The sequence below is a fragment of the Nelumbo lutea genome, chromosome 4 (genome assembly GCF_056320005.1).
Source record: "Nelumbo lutea isolate HS-2025 chromosome 4, American lotus-T2T, whole genome shotgun sequence".
Lineage (NCBI taxonomy): Eukaryota > Viridiplantae > Streptophyta > Magnoliopsida > Proteales > Nelumbonaceae > Nelumbo > Nelumbo lutea.
The window spans coordinates 47169817-47190591 of record NC_142687.1 but is presented as its reverse complement, the minus strand read 5'-3'; the positions used below and the strand labels follow the sequence as shown (position 1 = coordinate 47190591).

The 20775-nt window shown below is 36.5% G+C and overlaps 1 protein-coding gene across 2 annotated transcripts; it reads right to left on the bottom strand.

Annotated features, from left to right (window-relative positions):
• Positions 1 to 3643: 3643 nt before the first annotated feature.
• On the bottom strand, positions 3644 to 20503 carry CRS1 (maize chloroplast splicing factor-like protein). Of its 2 annotated transcripts, none has more exons than XM_088983263.1 (10): positions 19208 to 20503; positions 18428 to 18533; positions 18003 to 18314; positions 17089 to 17219; positions 15232 to 15582; positions 14973 to 15129; positions 7897 to 8189; positions 7702 to 7761; positions 4126 to 4304; positions 3644 to 4001 (listed from the first exon to the last, which is right to left on the bottom strand). In XM_088983263.1, the coding sequence occupies exons 1-9, from the start codon at positions 20132 to 20134 to the stop codon at positions 4239 to 4241; spliced, it is 2403 nt and encodes an 800-aa protein (XP_088839389.1). In that variant the 5' UTR covers positions 20135 to 20503; the 3' UTR covers positions 3644 to 4001; positions 4126 to 4238. The 2 variants fall into 2 exon arrangements, with proteins under 2 accessions (XP_088839389.1, XP_088839390.1); XM_088983264.1 differs by having other exon boundaries at positions 3644 to 3978.
• Between the last annotated feature and the right edge of the window lie 272 nt (positions 20504 to 20775).

The window sequence follows — 20775 nt, the reverse complement described above, 5'->3', positions numbered from 1 at the left end:
TCCGCATCAACGCTGGAAAAAGACATCTAACACACCAACGAACTAGTGCTCAAGGTGGCTCATGGGCAATACCTTTATCACATTATAATTAAGCAAGAAAACAGCTGTTCTAATGGACTACGTGTCAGTACTCAAGGTTTTGACGGCAGTCTCTCTCTCTCTCTCAAAAACATTGAGCAAGAGGGCTTGGCTTCAAAATAGTAGGTGGAAGGATGTGGAAATTATTCCATATTTAAAACCATAACATCAAGACATTAAAAATTTTAGTAATAGCAATATGGGATTTACATAATTTCTAAGTTATGAAGCCTAGGGTGATTATGTTACCCATTAGAATTTTGTTATATGCCAACAACCCTGAAAATATTAAAATAAGTGTAAACACAAAGAACACATGAGATTTAATATGGTTCAGCCTTATGGACCAATGGGTGAATTTCTATGAAGTTTCAGTATTTCACTATTTTCAATGTGACAGCTGCTCTCTTAGTGCTTCAACTAGTTTTATAAAGAATTAGGTTTTATAGGGGTCGCCATGAGCTGAGTCTTTTACAAGATATTTGAACTTGGCTCGATTCGGTTTAAATTAAACTTGGCTTCGAGTAAAATTTGTGTCTGGTATATATATAGGCTCATTTGCTAATTGAGTCGATTTCAAGTCCAGTGAAGCTTTACTCGTGAGGCTCGTGAGCCTAGTATTAAATAAATAATTTTTATTATATATATACATACATACATACATACATATATACATATAATAATATTTTTATTTTTTATGTATAATAGTAAATAATTTTTATAATTCTTAATTTTTTGTTTGAAAAATAATTTTATACATATAATTTTTATTTTTCAAAAAAAACTTGTCTTATAGTTGAGCTCGAGTCGAGTCAAGCTTGAACTTGCGAGCTATGAACTGAGCCGAGCTCGAACTCAAGTCTCTAGCTCAAATCGAACTCGAACCTGATACTATTCCTATGAGTTGAGCTCGAATAACCAAGTATTCGGCTCGGCATAGCCCGAATCCACCCCTAAAGTCTTTTGTGTGCAGGAGGATGGGGCTACTCGAATGATGGCAAAATGGCACCTACTCCATAAGATGTGTGATTGCTAATTCCATGCCCTTACACTATGTTTTCTAATCCAAGTGCAACTAAGAAGGGGGATTTATAGGATCTAAGATCTAAAAGAGCAAAAGCAGGAAGGAGCTCTTAGGTGTAACTCTTGTGTTTTGATCTCCTACCCACACATCACCACAACCTTACATTGACAACGTCTCACATATTTGCATGTTACCATTTTTGTAAAATGTGTGACTTTATAAAGTTTGGATATGCTATCAACAATAAATGACCAACATGTTCCAACTGGGCCTTTGGTATCCATAAACATCTACATTGAATGACAAAGAAGATGTTCCCAATAGGGGTGGCAGTTTTTCACCCAACCCGCCAATTCACTTGCCGGATTGGAAATGGGTTTGATCACCCATTGGATCAATTTAAATGGGTTGGGTTGTGGATAACCATTGGGTTAACCACTAAAGATATAAATATCAATTCTTAGCCATTTTTTTATTTTCTTCATTTGAATGAAATAATTTTTAATTAATACATTAATTTTCTATTAATTATTTACTAAAATTAGTTTTGCCTCAAATCAACAAACTTCACCCAAATCGACATAAATCCAGATCAACTTGACCTATGTCTGGACAAGCTCAATGTGGCCTAAATATGAACAGACCCCAATCACCTCAGTTCAATTCATTTGGGTCTTTTAGCCCAGCCCAAACCTGACCCGACCCAATGCGTACTAGTCCGGGTCGACCCAAATACGAAAAGGATCAAGCCGGGTAGGTTCGAACCCTAAATTTTCCCTACTTGCTTTGTTCGATTTAGATCGTCCAGTTCAGCTCGTATCTATACAATCCGACCTGAATCTAGAACGACCCTATTTACTTCTCTTGACTCGCTTCGAGCCAGTCGGTTCAGTCCAAAACCCATGCACAAACCTGATATGGGCCGGTCCAAGTCAGTTCGTCATTGACTGGACTGGTCTGATTTGGTCTGACCAAAGTGAACCGGTTTGGTCGGATCCGACTGAAGCTAATCCGGATATAAACAATGCAACTACTCTTGATGTGATTAGCTCAAAGACAATCCAATTAGATATAGTTCAAGTTGGCCTGACCGGTTTGAACCTAAGTGGTTCGGTCAAATCCAAAATCCGAAACATAGTCAAATGGATTTGTTGCTTGTGTAAAAATAACATGCATATAATGTGATTTGAACCTTTTTTTTTTAATAATGTGTAACTTGAAGCTTCACTACTTGTATAAATAGCAACTACTATTATCACCAAGCTATGAACAACTTATTTGTTAAGAGGAAGTTGATTTTTTGTTTTAAGTACATAAATATAAGATTAATGGGTTTGGGAGTGTTGAATTGGGTTAAAGCGGGTTTGGGTTGAACCCAACCCATTTAATTTTATACAACTAGATCATTAATGGGTTGACAGATTAAATGAATTGGGTTAAAGCTCAACCCAAACCAAACCCAACCCACCCCACCCCACCCAATTGCCACCGCTAGTTCCCAATAATCTTAGGAAGTGATCTTAGAAAAGAAAAAACTAATATACTCCTTAACCATAATTAACTACGTTTACTAATTAGGCTTCAAAAAACTACGTTACTAATTTCCACATTTATAGGTTTGCAATTTCACATGGAGTAAGAATATCAACAAGCTAAGCACTTATTTTCCTTGATCAAATTATTCTTAAAAAATATCATTTTATTAAGGATACAATTTCTAAATCATGAGAATAAATAGAACAGGCCATTCTTGATTTATAAAATGATAGTTAATTATTGAAGTTTTCTTTAAACTCCATAACAGATATTATATCAAATGTTATACCTACATTATGCACGGGTCCCTATTAGTTTCATATATAAAATTGTTTTTCATGGATTTTAGGCCTTTCGGTTTTCCAAATATTTTAGTAAAATATCTCCAAAATTTCCCCGTCTTTGTGTACAAAATGCCCATCAATATCGAAATTGCAAACCATGGTTAAAAAGGCATTTATTGTTCATTACTTTACAACTAAATATGACTATTTAAAACTTCTATAATTTTTTTCTATTTGACTTTTTAATAGGCGTTATCTAGTTGATTACCGAATATGATGTTTCACTTGGCTGAAATGAACTTCTTGATCACCAATTGGCAGATAGCCTTCCTGGTAATTTTAAAGCAGAAAAACCTGAATGAGTGACACATTTTCCTTTCCTTTTGTTTCCTACCTTCAAATCTTGTAACTAATCTTTTTTTTTTTTTTTTGGAAAATCTTTGTCCAATTTCACACCACTCTTATGTATCTCTTTAACTATATGTTATCACATGGTTAACATCTTTTATGGTCTCATTAATTAGGTATCAAAAGAAAATATTGCATAATTATACTAAGATGAAAAGTATTGATAAACATTCCATCTTTATTCAAATGTGCTTAAAACCCATTTTATAAAATAGTACAAGATGAGTTCCATATACCTATATATAATATATCATGACAATAATCTCATATTTTAAGAGATCCAATAGTAAAATTCTAGGTATACACCAATAGATTTTAAAAATTAAATAAATAAGAATTGCTCTTAATCTTAATCAAGAATAGTCACTGTTACAATGGAGTAATTCAATCACTATAGGTTAAAACCTAATGAATTGGAAATGTTAGTAATTTTCTTTTTTCCTTAACGGGAAACAAACGTATTGCAAAATGTTAACCTTGCCTATAGAAATAACTTTACAGCTGTACTCTAATAGCTAACTCTGGATCCACTTATTGCCGAAGCTCACCACCAATCTTGGGATTTCCTGAGAATGGAGTGCAACAGAAATATGGAATGGGCAGAACTGCTTGGCTAATCAGCAGCCTCTCTCTTCATGTGAACCCAGGCTGCGAAATGATTTGCAGAACACCTAAAATTATAAAAAATTAATAGAAATAGAATCTTCTCATTGTGGGATTCAAAAGAAAATAATTGAAAATTCAGGTTATTGAGGAATAAATGGGGATGGCATCATGAGAATGCATGAGGCTTACCCAGATCAAGTTATTGATTCTCAGGGGTAGGAATTCATTTCGCTGAAGCATGTGTGCCCCTTCCCTTCATTGAACATTTGGTATTAGAGGACCGATATTGTGACATAGTTTTGTTACTCCAGTTTCTGTGAATCCTGCAATCCTGTTTGTGCTTCTTCACTTCTCCTTTGAAGATCCATCTGCAAGTTTTACATATTTTAAACAAATGAATGACACAAGAACTTTACGATTTGCAACAAACTCAGCTGCTGATAAAGCAGAATGGCAGGACAGAGTTCATGTGTTGACCAAGAAGAAGTAGAAAAAGAAGCAAGTCTAAGGGTTTGGAGCTTCCTTCAGAAAACTGTGTTTTTATGTGGGATCCACTAGGCTCCTACGGGTCCCACCAGAATAAGCAATCTCTAGAGAAGGTTCTAACCAAGGGATCAATCAATTTTGAGGTATTGATAGGGCCAAAAACTAAGAGAATCTTTTTTTTTTAGATTTTTTAAAAGTTTATGTTGTAATCACGTCACTTTTCTTTCAACCTTATTTCAAGGGTCAAAACTTGTCTCTTTCTCAGGCCCAGTCTGATCACACATTGTTCATTAAGAGGCATGGTTCTTTTCATACTGCTCTTATTGTTTATGTAAATGATATTGCGGTGACTAGTGATGATTAGTAGAAGATTGTTAAGTTAAAATAGTTTCTTAGAGCTAAATTTGAATTAAAGATTTGGGTGAGTTGAGGTACTTCTTGGGTTTTGAAGTTGCACGGTCAGATGTAAACATATTTATATCACAAAGGAAAGTATGTTTTATGCCTATTGATGGTAACCATAAAATCTCGACCATAAATGGGAAGTATTTATTAAAACTAGTTGGTAAATTGTTGCATCTATGCATGACATGGTCAGATATTGTTTGCTAATCAATGGGCATATGTGAATAGAGGCTTGTACAGATGCTAATTGGGCTAGTTGTGGATGACAAGTAATCTACCTCTAGGTATTGTACTCTTTGCTGGTGGTAATTTAGTTTCTTGGAGTAAGAAACAATCTGTTGTAACTAGATCATCAACAAAAGCAAAATATAGAGCACCGGCCCATGGTGCCCTAGAGCTTGTGTGGCTTAGGTACCTACTTGGAGAGTTTGGTTTTGTTCATGAGAAGCCAACGGTGTTATAATGCAACAACTAGGCAGCAATAGATGTTGCCTACAATCCAATCCAACATGATCGGAGAAAACATATTGAGGCTAAAAGACACTTCATATGAAAAAGGGTTGCCTCTGAAGAAGTTTGTCTTCCATTCATTGCCTTTGAAGAGCAGCTAAAGGATATGTTTACAAAAGGAGTTCCAAAGCCTAGGCTACAGCATTATATAAGGAAGCCGGGCATGATTATTATCTATGCTCAACTTGAGGGGGAGTGTTGAGAAACCTATAGTTTCTTTAGTTTGTTATTGTTTAATGCGCTTAGTTTATTTATTTTATTCTGTTATTGGGGTTGTTGTATTGGGCCAATGTAGGCCCATCTTTCTTTTCTTTTGTTGTGGCTAAGTAAGAGTAGTAAGGTCTTTAAACCCTTAATTATAATCTGTTCAATAATAGCATGCATTAGAAACCTATAGTTTCTTTGGGGTTTGTTATTGTTTAATGGGCTCAGTTTATTTATTTTATTTTATTCTGTTATTGGGGTTGTCGTATTGGGCCAACGTAGGCCCATCTTTTCTTTTGTTGTGGCTAAGTAAGAGTAGTAAGGTCTTTACACCCTTAATTGTAATCTGTTCAATAATAACATGCATTAGGGCAGCTAACAGCCTGGTTTTGGTGCTTTCTCTTCAACCTTTCAATTGCTTTCTCTTCTCCTCTATTTCCAAACTGAGAATACCGATTTTTTTTCAAATAAATCTTTGATGTTTTTTTCATTTTCCCTGTTTTTTATTTCTGAAAAGATAAAGAATATTTTTTTGGAGAATCCAATGGGCCTGGTGGCAGTCACTATATTATTTATGTTAGGGTGCCTTAACATGAGATAATCATAGTTTTTAAGGCGCCAAGGCGAGGCTGGGTGTCAGGGGGGCGTCTTGTCACCTAGTCGCCTAGGCGATGGATTTTTTATATGGAAAACATAGATCCTAGGGTAGTTCCCTAGGTACCATAGCCATATTTCCTTAATAATTATTCATAATTTTCATAAGAAGAAGATTATAGGGGCTGAACCCTATAAAGCGCCAATAGAGTTCATGTTAAATTATAGAAAATCAACATATTTATGAGAAGAAAAAAACAAAGAAGGAAAAGAAAATTCAAAAAATATAGGGGCTGAACCCTTATTTTTGTTATAGGAAAAGAAGAAAAGAAAAAGTAGTAGTAGTAGAAAATGTGTTGATTAGACAAAATTTTAAGTTCTTCCTTACTTATTGGTTCAGGTTTTAAAGTCTTTGAGGGTTCAATACAGAATTTAGCAATCATTTATCAAAAAAAAAAAAATACAGCATTTAGCAATGTTTGTATGGATTAAATCCTAACAAATAAGAAATAATAAAAACAAATTAGTATATAAACACACAAAATGAGTATTTTAGTTAAATAGTGCCTATTTTATAATTATAATGTCAAAAAATAAAGAATAAAGAAGTATTTTACAATACATAGTACAAAACTGCTTGGCGATTAGGCGAGGCGAGCCTCAAAGGGCGCCATGTCGCCTAGGCACCCGCCAGGGCATCACCTTCACAACTATGGAGGTAATAAGACCAAATTACCCCTGCATCATATATAGGATAGAATTACAATGGAGAGATCCTAGCACCCTCTGTTCAATCTTTTATATACTTGCTCTCCATTTTTCTTCTCTTATCTTCATTAGTTTGATGTCTCTCTCTAATAAAAAAACTATTTATTCTTCCTCATCTTGGGCATTCTTCTAATTTCTTACTGCTGCAATCTATGTTCTGCAACATTGTCATACAGCCAACCATATTCCATATGCCATCATTTATTCTTCATCTTGGCCACATATTCCACTGCATATGGGTCCATCATATTGTACATGATTCCAAATAGTTGAGATCAAGGTTCAAAAAATCGTTACATATCAGCCCATATTGGCCAATATGTATCATATCGGACCCTTCCCAATACGCCCCTACAGGGGTTACATCGGGTCAGGGCCTGGTTCAGAGGGCAGCAGGGACTTAAACCGGCCCCTCTGAACCAAAATCGAAAAAGAAAAACAAGTGGAAGTTAATAAAACGGGCTGATACTGATCGATACGCCCTACCGGCATATCGGCCAGTATCGATATTTTGAACTTTGGTTGAGATTGAGTTGAGTTGACTTAAATGGAACAACAGTTCTGGTTCGGATATGTCCAAATCATTATCCTATGAAATGATGCAATGCAAAACATAATACATTAGTTATTTCTTGGTCCATTACAAATTTACAAGTTTGCATCATTGGTACATGCAGGAACATGGTTGTGCATCCACAGATCTTGATGTAAAACCTAGAAAGGATGATAATGAGATAATGCATTGGGTCATCAACCCTTCGACTAACTTCAGAATTAAAAGACAGTCTAGAGACTTACAAGTTTGTGCTTCAAATTCAAGATCATCTGTTGTCTCTGATATGCAAAGAACTTCAATGACTGAAACAAGAAAGAAAAGGGATCAAATTTAATTATAGAAACCACAAGTATTTCCATTGCTCATGGTTGTCTGTGTGCACTATACACAAGCAGATACTGAGAAAAAAGCAGCTGCAGATATTGATGTTTACTTACTCCTATTCTTTGCATTTCCAAAGATCGTTGTAGTGCCTCTCTTTTTGTCAAGAGATTATCTGGCACTAATTTCAAGGGGCGCCTGTAGTTTTTCCCACGATAAAGAATAATTGCATGGCCTTTTTTTAACTTCTCAACTGAAACCAATATCCCACCACTCTCAATCTCCAACAGTTTTGCAGTATCCATAACCTGTATAAATGATTTCTGCATTGTTATCACCTTGACAATTTCTCTGTGCTTCCAGTGCTGGTGAAGACCTTCAATTACACCATCAAATACACCACGCCTCCCTGTACAGAAACATTTCTTTTGAAAATCAAAACTAGCAGTTAAGATAAAAAGACCACAGGCTTGAATGCAATTTGCAATATATTAGAAATACCATAGGATTGACTGAAAATATATATGGAAGAAGTATAAGTTGAGTTAAAACTGAGCAGCATTTCACACACCAAAGATCACAAAGACTTGGCTAACTACTAGTAAAGGGATCACAGAGTAGTAGTAGCCAATAGATTTCTTTAGATGAATCTTCATCGAAGTTAAATAAATATTTTACCAATAAAAAAAACAGTTAAAGAAAGATTTACAACAATGTAATAATAGAGGAGGTGAAGATCTCATCAAGCTCTCATATTTGTGATGAGTTCCAGAATAATACCTTGGAAGAGGAATTGAGGAAGGAGATGGACTTCAGGCATAGAGTTGATAGTGGTGAAGGAGTGAATATAGAAATTGCAGTTTTAGGCTTTCAGCATTTGTTGCTGATATACTGCAACAGAGATCCAGGAAAATCTAATACAAGTTGGAGCTTCTTCAAGGGAGCCTAAACCTCCTCAAATGGAAGAATTACAGAAGAGAGAAGGGAGAGGGAGAGAAGGAAAGAAGAGGAAGAAGAAAGAGAAGAGGGAGAGAAATAGAGGTGAGAGATCTGATTTCCTTTTTATGTTATTCAACTAGAAGCAGTTATTTATAGGCTTCTTCACATCAGTTGAGATCACGTCCCTTGCATGATTTGAAGCCTGTGTGAATTGCACCTGGCTGACGTGTCTTCTTAGTGTAAACATATTTAACAGGATGCTTGTATAGCCAATGGACTCTTGGGCTGGATCTTATCAGTGTCAAAGGAAAAGAAACTAGTATGAACAAAAAAGGCAAAAGATATAGAACTATTCCATCTTCAGTTCATGAAGAGGAGGAGCCTGAAGTGAATGAGATCATAATGATTGGCAATCAGGAAGAAAATATAGTGCAAGAGAAAGAAGAGGTGAGGAGTACGCAAGATTTTTTTTTTTTTTTTGGAACTTGAGAAGAGATAGAGAGGCAGGCTGGCATTATCTTGGTCTAAATTGTGAAGGTTTTGTTAAGGACAGGTCAGATGAGTAGGTGAAGCTCTTAGAAAGAACTAAAAAAGGAAAGTCAAAGACTTCTAGTGTGCAGTGTGCAGTGCCTGTAATTATGCACAGATCATATACATTCAGAACCTATGCAAAAAGAGGCTCAGAAAATGATAGACATCCATTAATCAACAAAAATGACTGGCTGGAGTTCCCACAAAAGCCTTAAAATACCAGCCCACCCACTCAGAGACCATTCTACCTTAGAAGTGATAACTTTCAAAGGAAGATTTAGCTTCAAAGATTATACAGTCTCGCTCTTTCCAAACAGCCCAGCTAATAGCAAAAGTAAGACAACACCTAAGAACCAGCATGTGCCATCCAAATCCCTTCTGCATCCAGTGTTTCAAAAGTGCAAGGGCCAATTTGCGCCCGAGGCGCAAGGCCCAAGGTGAGGTGCACTCCTTTTTGAAGCAAGGTGCAAAAATACAAAAAAAAAATTGCTAAAAAAAAGTCAGAAAATTCAAAAAATGCAAAAAATAAAAAATCTTAAACATAATATTAATAAGAAATATAAACTTGAATTTTAAAATTAATGGTTTCAAAAAGATATTATTTAAAATTAAAATACATAAACATAACATGTAAAATTAAAAATAAAATCAAACATATAAAACATTTTCAAGCATGTACAGCCCACAATCTCTTTTTTTTCCTCAATTGCATTACTTCAAGTAGCTAATGTGATGTAAAACATATTACATTCCTGACTCTACGAGTTGCCTTTGTGCCATGCCCCTCGAGGCAAGACCAAACAAGTCCATGTTAGGGTCTTAAATTCTTAATTCTCACACAAAAAATAATGATTTTATAAGTTTAATTGCCTTTTAAGAAGATGCTTTATTAAGATGAATGAATGAACAACATTAGCAAATAGGGGGTTCTCGAAGCTTTGGTTCCGGGGGTGGAGCCCCCACCTTTTGAAAAAGCATACAATTTTCAAAAGGTGCACACCTGGGCCAAGGCGCAAGGCGCATCGAGCGCACACCTAGGACTTGGGCGAGGTGCCTACCCTAAAATGTGCTTCGCTTGTGCACCTAGGCATGCGTTTTAAATTACTAGCTGCACCTCACCAAGGCATACACAATCTGAATCTCCCTACCAGCAATCCTCAAAAGAAGGAATCTTGGATGGAACCTGAGCTTGCCAAATCCAAGACCAAGCAAATGTTTTCATACAGCCCCAACAAAAGCTCTATAACAGGATTTAGTTGAGAAATGACCATCTTTCTCACACACCCACAACCTGGAACCCCTGGTATTGGGATTCACCATCACATCATAAAGTTTAGCCAACAACTACACAAACGGGTCTGCTTTCCAGTCATTCAGGTTTCTATGAAATCTGGGAACCCAAACCAGATGCCCATTGATTAATTCCATGCACTCTCAGATGGCCCATCTTTGTTAGAGGCAAGGGCAAAAAGAGAAGGAAAATATCACAACCAATAAGCGGTTGTTCCAATCACCATGCACAATCTTTATCTGAAAGGAGAGAGCTTTTGGGGTATTTGTAATGGATGAATAATTTGTTGTCACTTGTCAGAGGCTGAGGGGTCTTTTTTTTGTTCTTTTCTCTCACACTGATTCCTTATCATTTTCTTGTATCCTTTCTCCCTTTAACAAATTTCATTTTTACCATAAATAGGCTCTTTTGCACTTCTTAAAAGGTAATTGGTATACTTCACTAAGAAATCTAGTGAAACCTAGTGACAATTTCAGAAAGAAATACAGTAGGACAACCAAGATTCAGCTAAAACTGCAATGTTGAACCGAATTTAGTATGGAAAAAAATCAACAATGATTATTTGTGGGTAAGAGCAATTTGGCAAGGAACTGTCCCCCTGAAGTGTGGAGAGTAGACCATGTGACTTAGGGCTTGTTCGTTTGCTTGATGTCTGACATCTGAAAGTGCAATAATTACATTAAGAGGTATATTGGCATTGGTGAACTTTTATTTCCTCTGAACTCTGAATGCAAAGAATGTTGTTCTGAATTCTGAATTCTGAATTCTAAATTCTGAAAATTGTCAAACGTCCATATTAACCCTATATATGAGATTTTTTTTTGTATTTTGGGGGTATTATTGGAAAACAAAAAGTTGTAAGATTCCTTTTAAGAGATGAGAGATAAGACGAAACGAACACCCATTTTCCTCTTAAAGTTGAAACATTCCTCTTAAGAGACAAGAGTTAAGAGGAAATGAACCGGCTCTTGCACATTATACATCATATTTATTGCACTTCCTTTTATTAATGTTAGTGATTTAAAAGGCGTGCCTGAGGCTCGCCTAGGTGCACAGGCAAGGTGCATTTTAGGGTAGGCGCCTCGCCCAAGTCCTAGGCGCAGCACTTTCAAAAGGTGCACACCTGGTGCACCTAGGCGTACGCTTGATGTGCCTTGTGCCTTGGCTCATGTGTGCTTCTGATGCGCCTTGCGCCTTGGCCCAAGCGTGTGCCTTTTGAAAATTGTATGCTTTTTTCCTTCTTTTGAACCTAGCTGCTGGACTGGGGGCTTCGCCCTCAGAGCTAGAGCTCCGAGAACCCCCTATTTGCTAATGTTGTTCATTCATTCATCTTAATAAAATATCTTTTTAAAAGGCAATTAAAATTATAAAATCATTATTTTTTTGTGTGAGAATTAAGAACTTAACCCTAATGTGGACTTGTTTGGGCTTGCCTCAAGGGGCATGGCACAAAGGCAACTCGTAGACTCAAGAGTGTAATATGTTTTACATTACATTAGCTACTTAAAGTAATGCAATTGAGGAAAAAAAGAGGTTGTAGGCTTTACATGCTTGAAAATGTTTTATATGTTTGATTTTTTTTTTTAATTTTCATTTGAATATGCTTTACATGTTATGTTTATGTATTTTAATTTTAGATAATAGGTTTTTTAAACCATTAATTTTAAAATTTAAGTTTATATTTCTTATTAATATTATGTTTAATATTTTTATTTTTTGCATTTTTTTGAATTTTCTGACATGTTTTGTTATTTTTGTGCCTTGCTTCAAAAAGGCGCATGCCACACCTTGCGCTTCGGGTGAAATTGGCCCTTGTGCTTTTAAAACACTGATTGATGTAAAGTCCTTATATGTTTTTTTTTTTTTTATGTTTCTGTTCTGCACCTATAAGGGATTCCATGTAATTGCAAATATTTGGGCCATAAGTTAACAATGAATATGGCACTGAACAGAATTAAATGGCAAAACAGGGTCCATGTAGCCAACCCCATATAGTTGGGACAAGGATTGGATAGCCCATTACAGGTTTACATGGTATTTTTCTTCTAGTGGTGAATATTCTTCAACCTTGGACTGATAGAATCAGACCGCGTTTACATGGTACTTGAGTAACTGGTTAGATCATGGGAATTTCTCTTCTCTACTGAACTGATTGATTTGTATATGATGGCGATTTGAAGAGAAAACCAAACCTACACATGTAAAACTTGCTCTGTCTCAGACCTAGTTGAGTGGTCAAGTCAATGTATTCAGATAAGAAAACAAGCAAAGGAGATCTGCTCATATGTAACAGATGTTTTGACCAGAATAATCTATTTTTCTTGGCTTCTTTTTGTGAGCTTTGAGGGCTGTTATTTCTGGTCCAACCAGAACCTATCCTTGGAACTTTGAAGGATTTCTTTTTGGATCTTATCATTGATCCTTGTAATCTGGATGATGAATGGGTGAAACCCAAGAGATTTGGTGTAAACCTAATATACTTTTCTGACCCCTTTGATCTGATAATGGTTCCTCCTATCAGCTTGTGGCATTCCAACCTCCATCTGGGGTGGTATCTTGGAACACTGTGAAGGCATTTTTTTTCCCCTGGAAATATGCTCTTTTCAAGTGACTGTCTAAAAGGGTTATGGGAATACATTGATGGGTTTAAATATCTGATTTTCCACTTCGAATACTATGTGGAAGGAAAAGGGTTATGGGAATACATTGATGGGTTTGAAGAGACCAGAATAGACAAATCTAAGAATCTACGGCAATGGAGAATAAACAATGCTAAGATTGTTTCATAGTTGTCAAGGTGATGCCTAGGCAGGAGCCTAGGCTACAAGGCGCCCTTGGAGGTTCGCCTCACCTAACCGCCAAGCAGTTTTGTACTTTCTATTATAAAATACTTTCTTATTCTTTATATTTTGAGATTATAATTTCAAAATAGATATTATTAAACTAAAATATTCGTTTTGTATGTTAATATACTAATTTCTTTTTATTATTTTCTTATTTGTTAGGGTTTAATCAACACAAACATTTCTAAATGCTGTATTTAACCCTCAAAGACTACAAAACCTGAACCAACAAGTAAAGTGGAACTTAAACTTTTGTCTAATCAACACATTTTTCTTCTCCTATATCTTCTTCTTCTTCTTTTCTTCTTTTCTTCTTTTCTTCTTTTCTTCTTTTCTTTTCTTAAACTTTTTCTTCCATATCTTCTACTTTTTCTTTTCTTCCTTTCCTATAGACCTGTTCATGGGCTGGGTGGCCCAACGGCCCCGCCCGGCCCCCGGACGGGCTTGAACATGTTTATAGGCCCGCGGGCTTAAACTCGAGCCAAAAAGCTCGGCCCCCGGACGGGCTTGAACATGTTTATAGGCCCGCGGGCTTAAACTCGGGCCAAAAAGCCCGGCCCACAATAAATTCAAGCCGGGCTCGGGTTTTGTCAAAATAGCCCGACGCGAGCCCGGCCCGGCCCGACCTAAAATTAGACTTAAAATGGGTTATGTGATTATGTCCATTTGAATAAATATTTTGATTTAAGAATGTAAAAATGTGTTTTAAAATGTTAAAGAAAGGGAAAAAAACCATCTTGTAGGCCCATTGTTCATTTAAATAGGAAAAAAAACCATCTGAATTTTTAATTCTAATTTGAATAGGGAAATTGTAATTTTTTCTATTAGGTCGGGCTTCGGGCATTTTATCAGGGTCGGGCTCGGGCCCAAGTTATAGGCTCGTTGGTTGGGCCGAGCTCGGACTCGGGCCTAGCGTATTTCCATTAGTGATGAGTAAAAGCCCAGCCCGGCCCGGCCCATGAACAGGTCTACTTTCCTATAACAAAAATAAGAGTTCAGCCCTTATATTTTTTCAATTTTCTTTTCTTTCTTCTTTTTCTTCTCATGAATATATTGATTTTCTCTACTTTAGCATGAACTTTATACTTTTCTTATGAAAAATATGAATAATTATTAAGGAAATATGGTTATGGTACCTAGGGTACTATCCTAGGATCTATGTTTACCACTTAAAAAAATCCATCACATAGGCGACTAGGCAACAAGGTTCCCCCCTGCTGCCTAGCCTCATCTTGGTGCCTAGGCAACCAGGCAACAAGGTTTTTAGATCTTGGGATCAATTGATCCTAGCACTTATATTTCCTTGAGGAGATTTTAGTCAGCTCAGAAAAATGTAGACCTATCTTGGAAAGGTATATCAGCCAAACCTGACATGGAATTTAGAACCTGCTTCATAATGATGAAAAGAGAAAAAATTAAAAAAAAAAAAAAAATAGACATGCTATGGAGTCCACTTTGAAAAAAAAAAAAAACAGAAAATCAAATAATTGATCTTTCAGAAACATTTAGACATGAAATTTCTATTTCCGGCCCTTCAACTCTGAGAAAATCCATACATATATAACTAGTAGAAGAACTGTGCGCTTACCAAGTACCAAGAATTTGTCCATCTTCAGGCCTATCTTCCGAAAACATTCTCTCTCCTCTTCAGTTATGATTTCTCTATCTGCAACATGCTCAGAATGTTTCCATGCCAAGTTAAGATTAGCCAGCTCTTTTGCTGACTTCTTTATCTTCATCTTCAGCTGCATATTAGAAAACAAAAATTTGCACCTCAGCATCGGCAGCTCCTTTTCTGTCATAAAGAGTAGCAGATGATCCTACAAGATAAAGATAACTAATCTTACAATGAAAAGCATGCGCTCTTGTTTTCTTAATTCCTTCTCTAACTTCTCTTTTTCAGCTGCTGTTTTAATGTCAATATCCCTACTTTTATTGTCATTCCATATACATTTTTTCTGAATATCCTGGAATTCTGAAAATGTTCCAATAGCACTGGTGCTTGTAAGAGTCTCATCAAGGACATGAAATGATTCTATTGCTTTGAACCTTGCACCTTCTTCCTGCAGTTGGAATCTGCTAAGCTCCATTTCTCTCTCTACAATCAAACTTGCTACTCCACAAGGAAGAAAGTCCTTGCCTCTGTAAAGTATGATTAAGAACTTGTTCCTTAATATCAGAACTCCTCCTGTGAGATGCTGCACTAGCAAAATCTCTACATCAAGGGCATATGGCTTGACAGGCATAATAGGCATATGAGGTAATGAATAGCTAATACTTTCTTAATTGTCAATGCAAAATGAACTAATCCTATTTAGAGTTACATAATGTTATGTCAATTTAATTTATAGCCTGCACCTCTATGCTAGGAGGTTGTCAAGAAATACAATCTTTGGAATCTAAAAGTTTCTTAAGGAGAAACATTGATAACCTGACAAAAGGTGAAAAAGAAATCATGTGGTAAGCTAGAAAGTGTCTTATTTCAGGAAAGCATGGCATTCTCTAAGCAGGTTATCTTGGTATTACATGTGCAAATTACAGAAAACACTATGCATTCCTTAACCTGTCTTTTCTCACCAGAGGGTTTGCTTTGGGTATTAAAGAATAATGGATTGTTAGTAGGAAATTGATGGAAACATGTTTTGAACCAGGTTATGTCATAATTCTCAACTTTCTCTTTTCTTATACAGCCACCAACAGCAACCAAGAAGAAATAGCCCATGGCTGCCAATACTATCAAAAAATAAAATGAGCATTTTAAATAAGTATAAGGAGTTTTTAATCTTTTATATCATGAACAATTAAAATCTTAACTTTTTTATCAGTAACACATCAGTTTGTTGCCCATAGGGGTGCAACTTCATTTATTCACCGAAGCTCCAAGAACCCCCTATTTGCTAATGTTGTTCATTCATCCATTCATCCTAATAAAATATATTTTAAAAGATAATTAAAATTATAAAATCACTTTTTTAGGGATTAAGAATTTTAAGACCTTAACATGGACTTGTTTGTTTGGGCTTGCCTCAAGGAGCTTGGTCAGGGGTCCAGGCCCTAGCCACCATGCTTAAAAATCACCAAAATGTGAAAAATAAAGGCACATGCCTGGGTTGAGGCACAAGGCGCACCAGGGGCACACCTTTTGAAAGTGATGCGCTTGGGACCTAGGTCGCATACCTTAACGTGCAACTCACCTGTGTGCCTAGGTGCACTTTCTAAATAACTGGTTTTGCAATAAATTCTCAATATACAATTAATACTCCAATAGCATTTTCTATGACTTAATGAGTTGTATAGGCATAAATTATAAACCCTAGACCATAACATTCCTCACATAAACAACTTCAAGGTGGTGAGTCATATTTCACAAAAACAATTTTTATTTAACTCTATAGTTCATATACAACTTTCATCAAACACATTTGAAATTAAGTTTGGGTCGACCTGTGAGAGAATTGAAGGGAATGGAGTAAATTTGTCCTTTCCAGCAAGAATGGTATTAATACACCTAATCATTAGGCTGCATATGTTAATAGTCAGCAGTACCAGTCAAGCTAATTCAATTCTGCATGGCTTATGGAAAATGCATACAATGATTTCAACAGATCAAATGCCAGTGGGACCTACCAAGTCTTGATTTTAACCATATCAACCTACTTCTAAAATCTCCAGAGAACTATAAACTTCTATCTTATCAAACTTGCCTTAAGCTCCCAAGCCATTTGTTCATTGTCTGTATTTGGAATTCCCCACTTAACTGCAATCTTCACTATAATATTTTTCTCCCATAACTTTAAGATGGCAGCAGCCAAGCCTTGAAGTTTTTTGTTTCTCCCTTCAGTAAGATGAGAGTAATCAATAATCTTAAGAACCATGGATTTAAAAGAAAAGGAAGGAAGGAAGAAAGGAAAGAAAAAAAGAAAGAAAGAAAGCAGAAAGATAGAAAGAACCACTCCACCTACACCATCCAACTAAACATTTCTATTCCCCAACAATTCCCTAAACCCCAGCCAAAAGAAATAAAGCAAGAAAGAAAATGAAAAGGCCACAGATACAGATATGCAGAGTCATAGTCAAATGTGAATTACTGCTTAAATGATGTAATGACAAAGAATATTGTCCAGAACTAGGGGTGTGAACAGTGGGCACATATTTGAAAACAAACTGGTCCATCGGTTTTTGAAAAATACCGAACCGAATGAATTGGTTTTGACCAGTTTGGTTCTTCAGTTTTTTATATTTATAATATATTATGAATATATGCCAAATATTTATAATATAAATATATATAATAACATAAATATATACTGGTCAGTTCGGTTAATCACAGTTTTTTTAATAGGTCAACCAAAACTGGACCAAACAACTGAAAATTTGCAATATCAAAAACCAAAACCAAACCGGCTGGTTCAGTTAACCGGATTTTTCAGTTCAGGTTACCAGTTTCAGTTCGGCTTTTGGTTTTTAGTTTTTTGGTTTTTTGTAAGCCCAAACAGAACCAAAATATCACGGATAAGCACTTAACAATGTGGATAAACAACACTTTTCTTTTTCCTTTTTGTGTGAAGGAAAGCGGTATTGTGGAATTTAGAAATCATGAATTGGGCAAGATAATTACCAAGAGCAAAATGTGTAGGTAAATGACGAGCAAGACTCCTCAAGTAGGTCAATTCATCATCTGTCAGCTTTGATCTCACATTGGGGGGGCACAGCCGAAATGGAGGCCTAAAATCAGGAACCACTTCTGGTAGTAAGTCTGCATCTACAGGCAGGGGTTTTTGTCTCCACCAGTCAATGAAGCGAGGCCCTAAGCCATCCAATAATCTATCAGCTTCCCTTTCATACAGTGTTCTATTTATTGATTTAAGACCCATATTTTCTTCCACAGAGATACTCTTGAAAGGCCAGCCCTGCTCTGCATACTCAACACCTGTACTTCCAGTGACAGTAATCCTGATTAGTTTTACTTGAAATATGGCAATGCCATCTTCAGGCTTTTCAGGACTAAATTTGTGGAATATAGTCAAGCAACATCAGAAATACCTGAATGTGACTCTTGTGAAGTTTCTGAGGATGATAGATAACTGCTTCCTCTGTAAACAACATGAGTATCTTTCTTACTCCAAACAACCAAGCCTCCAGTCTTAATCTGCTTTGTAACAAAAGAACAGAGTAAGACCCACCAGAAAAATGAGGCCCCAAAAGGTACAAACTATGGCAGAGTAACTGAAGAGGAAGATTCAACTAAGTTTATCCTTCAGTTCACCGAACAAATGCTGCTTTTGACAATTAATTCCCAGTTCCTCACATTCTCAAGCGTTGAATAAAACAAGCAGATGAAACAAAGTGTCCCAAAATTTCTACACATCAGAATAGGCATGATAGCCTAAAGTAGATTACAACTAAGCTTGATAGTCTAAAGTAGTAGATTACAACTTGTTCCACATGAAGAAGAAACTAAAATTCTAAGAGCATGAAAGCATACACTTTCCATGCACCGGCCAAAAAAATCAAAAAGTGCTCATCCCACCAAAAATGAAATTGGAAAAAAAAAAAAAAAATTGTTGGAACAATAAGCAAAACTTCCAATTGAAACTCATTAATACAAAAGCTGCCTTCTCCAACTTCATCTAATAATACCAAGCTAAATCAAATTACTATCTTAATCCTTTCTTCAATTCTTCTTTTTGCTTAGAAAACAGAAACTGATATTTCTCTTACCTTCCCCTTTTTCTACTATGGATTTCAAGCTCATACTGAGCTTTATTAGCCTAAATTTCACATAAAAGAAAGCTATATTAAGCTAAAAATAAGCGAACCCACCTCAACAATTTCTCGCGCTCTATCCATATTGCGGCATAATGGGATATCGAACTTTATCATGGCAAGCTCATTGTTCCTCCAAATCATCTTAATTTCATCTACAACAGCTTGGGTCACCCCTGCTTTCTTCACCTTCACCCATTTTCTCATCTTCGCAGCATCACTCCTCAACCTCTTCAGAACCTCTCCAGGAAGAGTCAATTCCGCCGCAGTGGCCACCTTCTCCTTCTTCATTCTCGGAAAAACAAGTCTCTCCGCCTTCGACCACGGCATTTTCCCACCCGATTTTGAGTCCTCTTCATCTTCGCTGCCAACTGGTCCAAGAGGCACTCGGAACGCGAGTTCTTCTTCTGCAAATTTATGAGACTCCACCTCCGAATTGCAATTATGGGTTTCTTGCCTAAGTCTGGTAATGCCTTGCATGATTTTACGCATAGCCTGCTTTCCTCTCCCTCCACTCACCCTATCAGTCAACCACTTATCATTGTTTCCATCATCATCTCTTGATTTGCTGCTGCTTTTCTTTCTAGTCCTAGTTTTAGAGAGGTCCAAGACTTCATTGGCGGGAAGGAGAATGGGACATTTCATCCATGGGGCTGTGGGCATTTTAATGGTGGCATCATCTTTTCGCGACGGGGGTTCTGAGAGAAACGCAAAATTAGAACTGGGTGATTGAGAACTGTTGCTGCTGTTGTTGTTTCTGCTGCTGCTAGAAGTGGAGTCGATTGAAGGGGTGTGTGTTTCAGAAGACAGAACTCTGAGGGATTTGAAGGAATCAATGAATTTGGGATTGATATGGTACGATGAAACAAAATTGAGAGCGGAAATGTTAGGATGAGTTGATGATGGGCTCGGATTGTTGGAGAAATGAGAAGTGTTCGATGGAGGAAATGGCGAGAGACACAGAGCAACACTTAAACTTGACATCTAGAATGGGCTATGGAGATCGCCGATCAAAGAGCTACGTTCATACTTCACGTCCGTTGCTTCTTATCCCATCCCAGCAAATTCCGTTAGCCACACGGTTGCATTTTTTTCTTGTTTATTTTTCTTTGTTGTTCTTCTTTTAAGCCAATATTTTAGCAATTGTGAGACCATAAAAACCGGACGGTCGGACCATACAACCGGGAATATGTGACCTTTAAACGTCCCGGTTAAAATGACTGTTTTCAATTTTTTTGGTTCGACTATGATGCCGGGAAGACATGATACCAGAAAAAAAATTGCAACTAATCATTCGGTATCATAAAGTGGTAACCACTCTCTCGTGCTTGTTTCTATGAGTAAGTTTTGGGATTTTCTCTTTCCATTTTTCTAGCATTTTTTTTTTCTTGCTTTGGTTTTGGTTGCCTAAATTTTCTACGAAAAAGTATGAACAGGCCCAATGCAGATTTCTGAATTCAGATCTATAAACATTCAAAAGGTTAAATACCCACACTCTATAAATCATGGTTTTTAAAATCAGACCAGACCGGACGGTTGGACCGGAAAAACCAAAAACCGATCAGGTGACTGGTTTTACTTTCCCCAAAATCAGATTTTCCATAAAAACCGTTGATTTTGGTTAG

Bases quoted from the DNA above. Each gene is read 5' to 3' on its own strand.
- CRS1 (XM_088983263.1), bottom strand. From the start codon at position 20,134: ATGTCAAGTTTAAGTGTTGCTCTGTGTCTCTCGCCATTTCCTCCATCG. The intron at 15,583-17,088 runs GCAAGTTTGATA...TTGCTAGTGCAG, and splicing joins AAATGGCTTGGGAGCTTAAG to CATCTCACAGGAGGAGTTCT. The intron at 4,305-7,701 runs GTAAGTCTCTAG...TAAAACTTGCAG, and splicing joins TGAATTTGAAGCACAAACTT to ATGGATCTTCAAAGGAGAAG.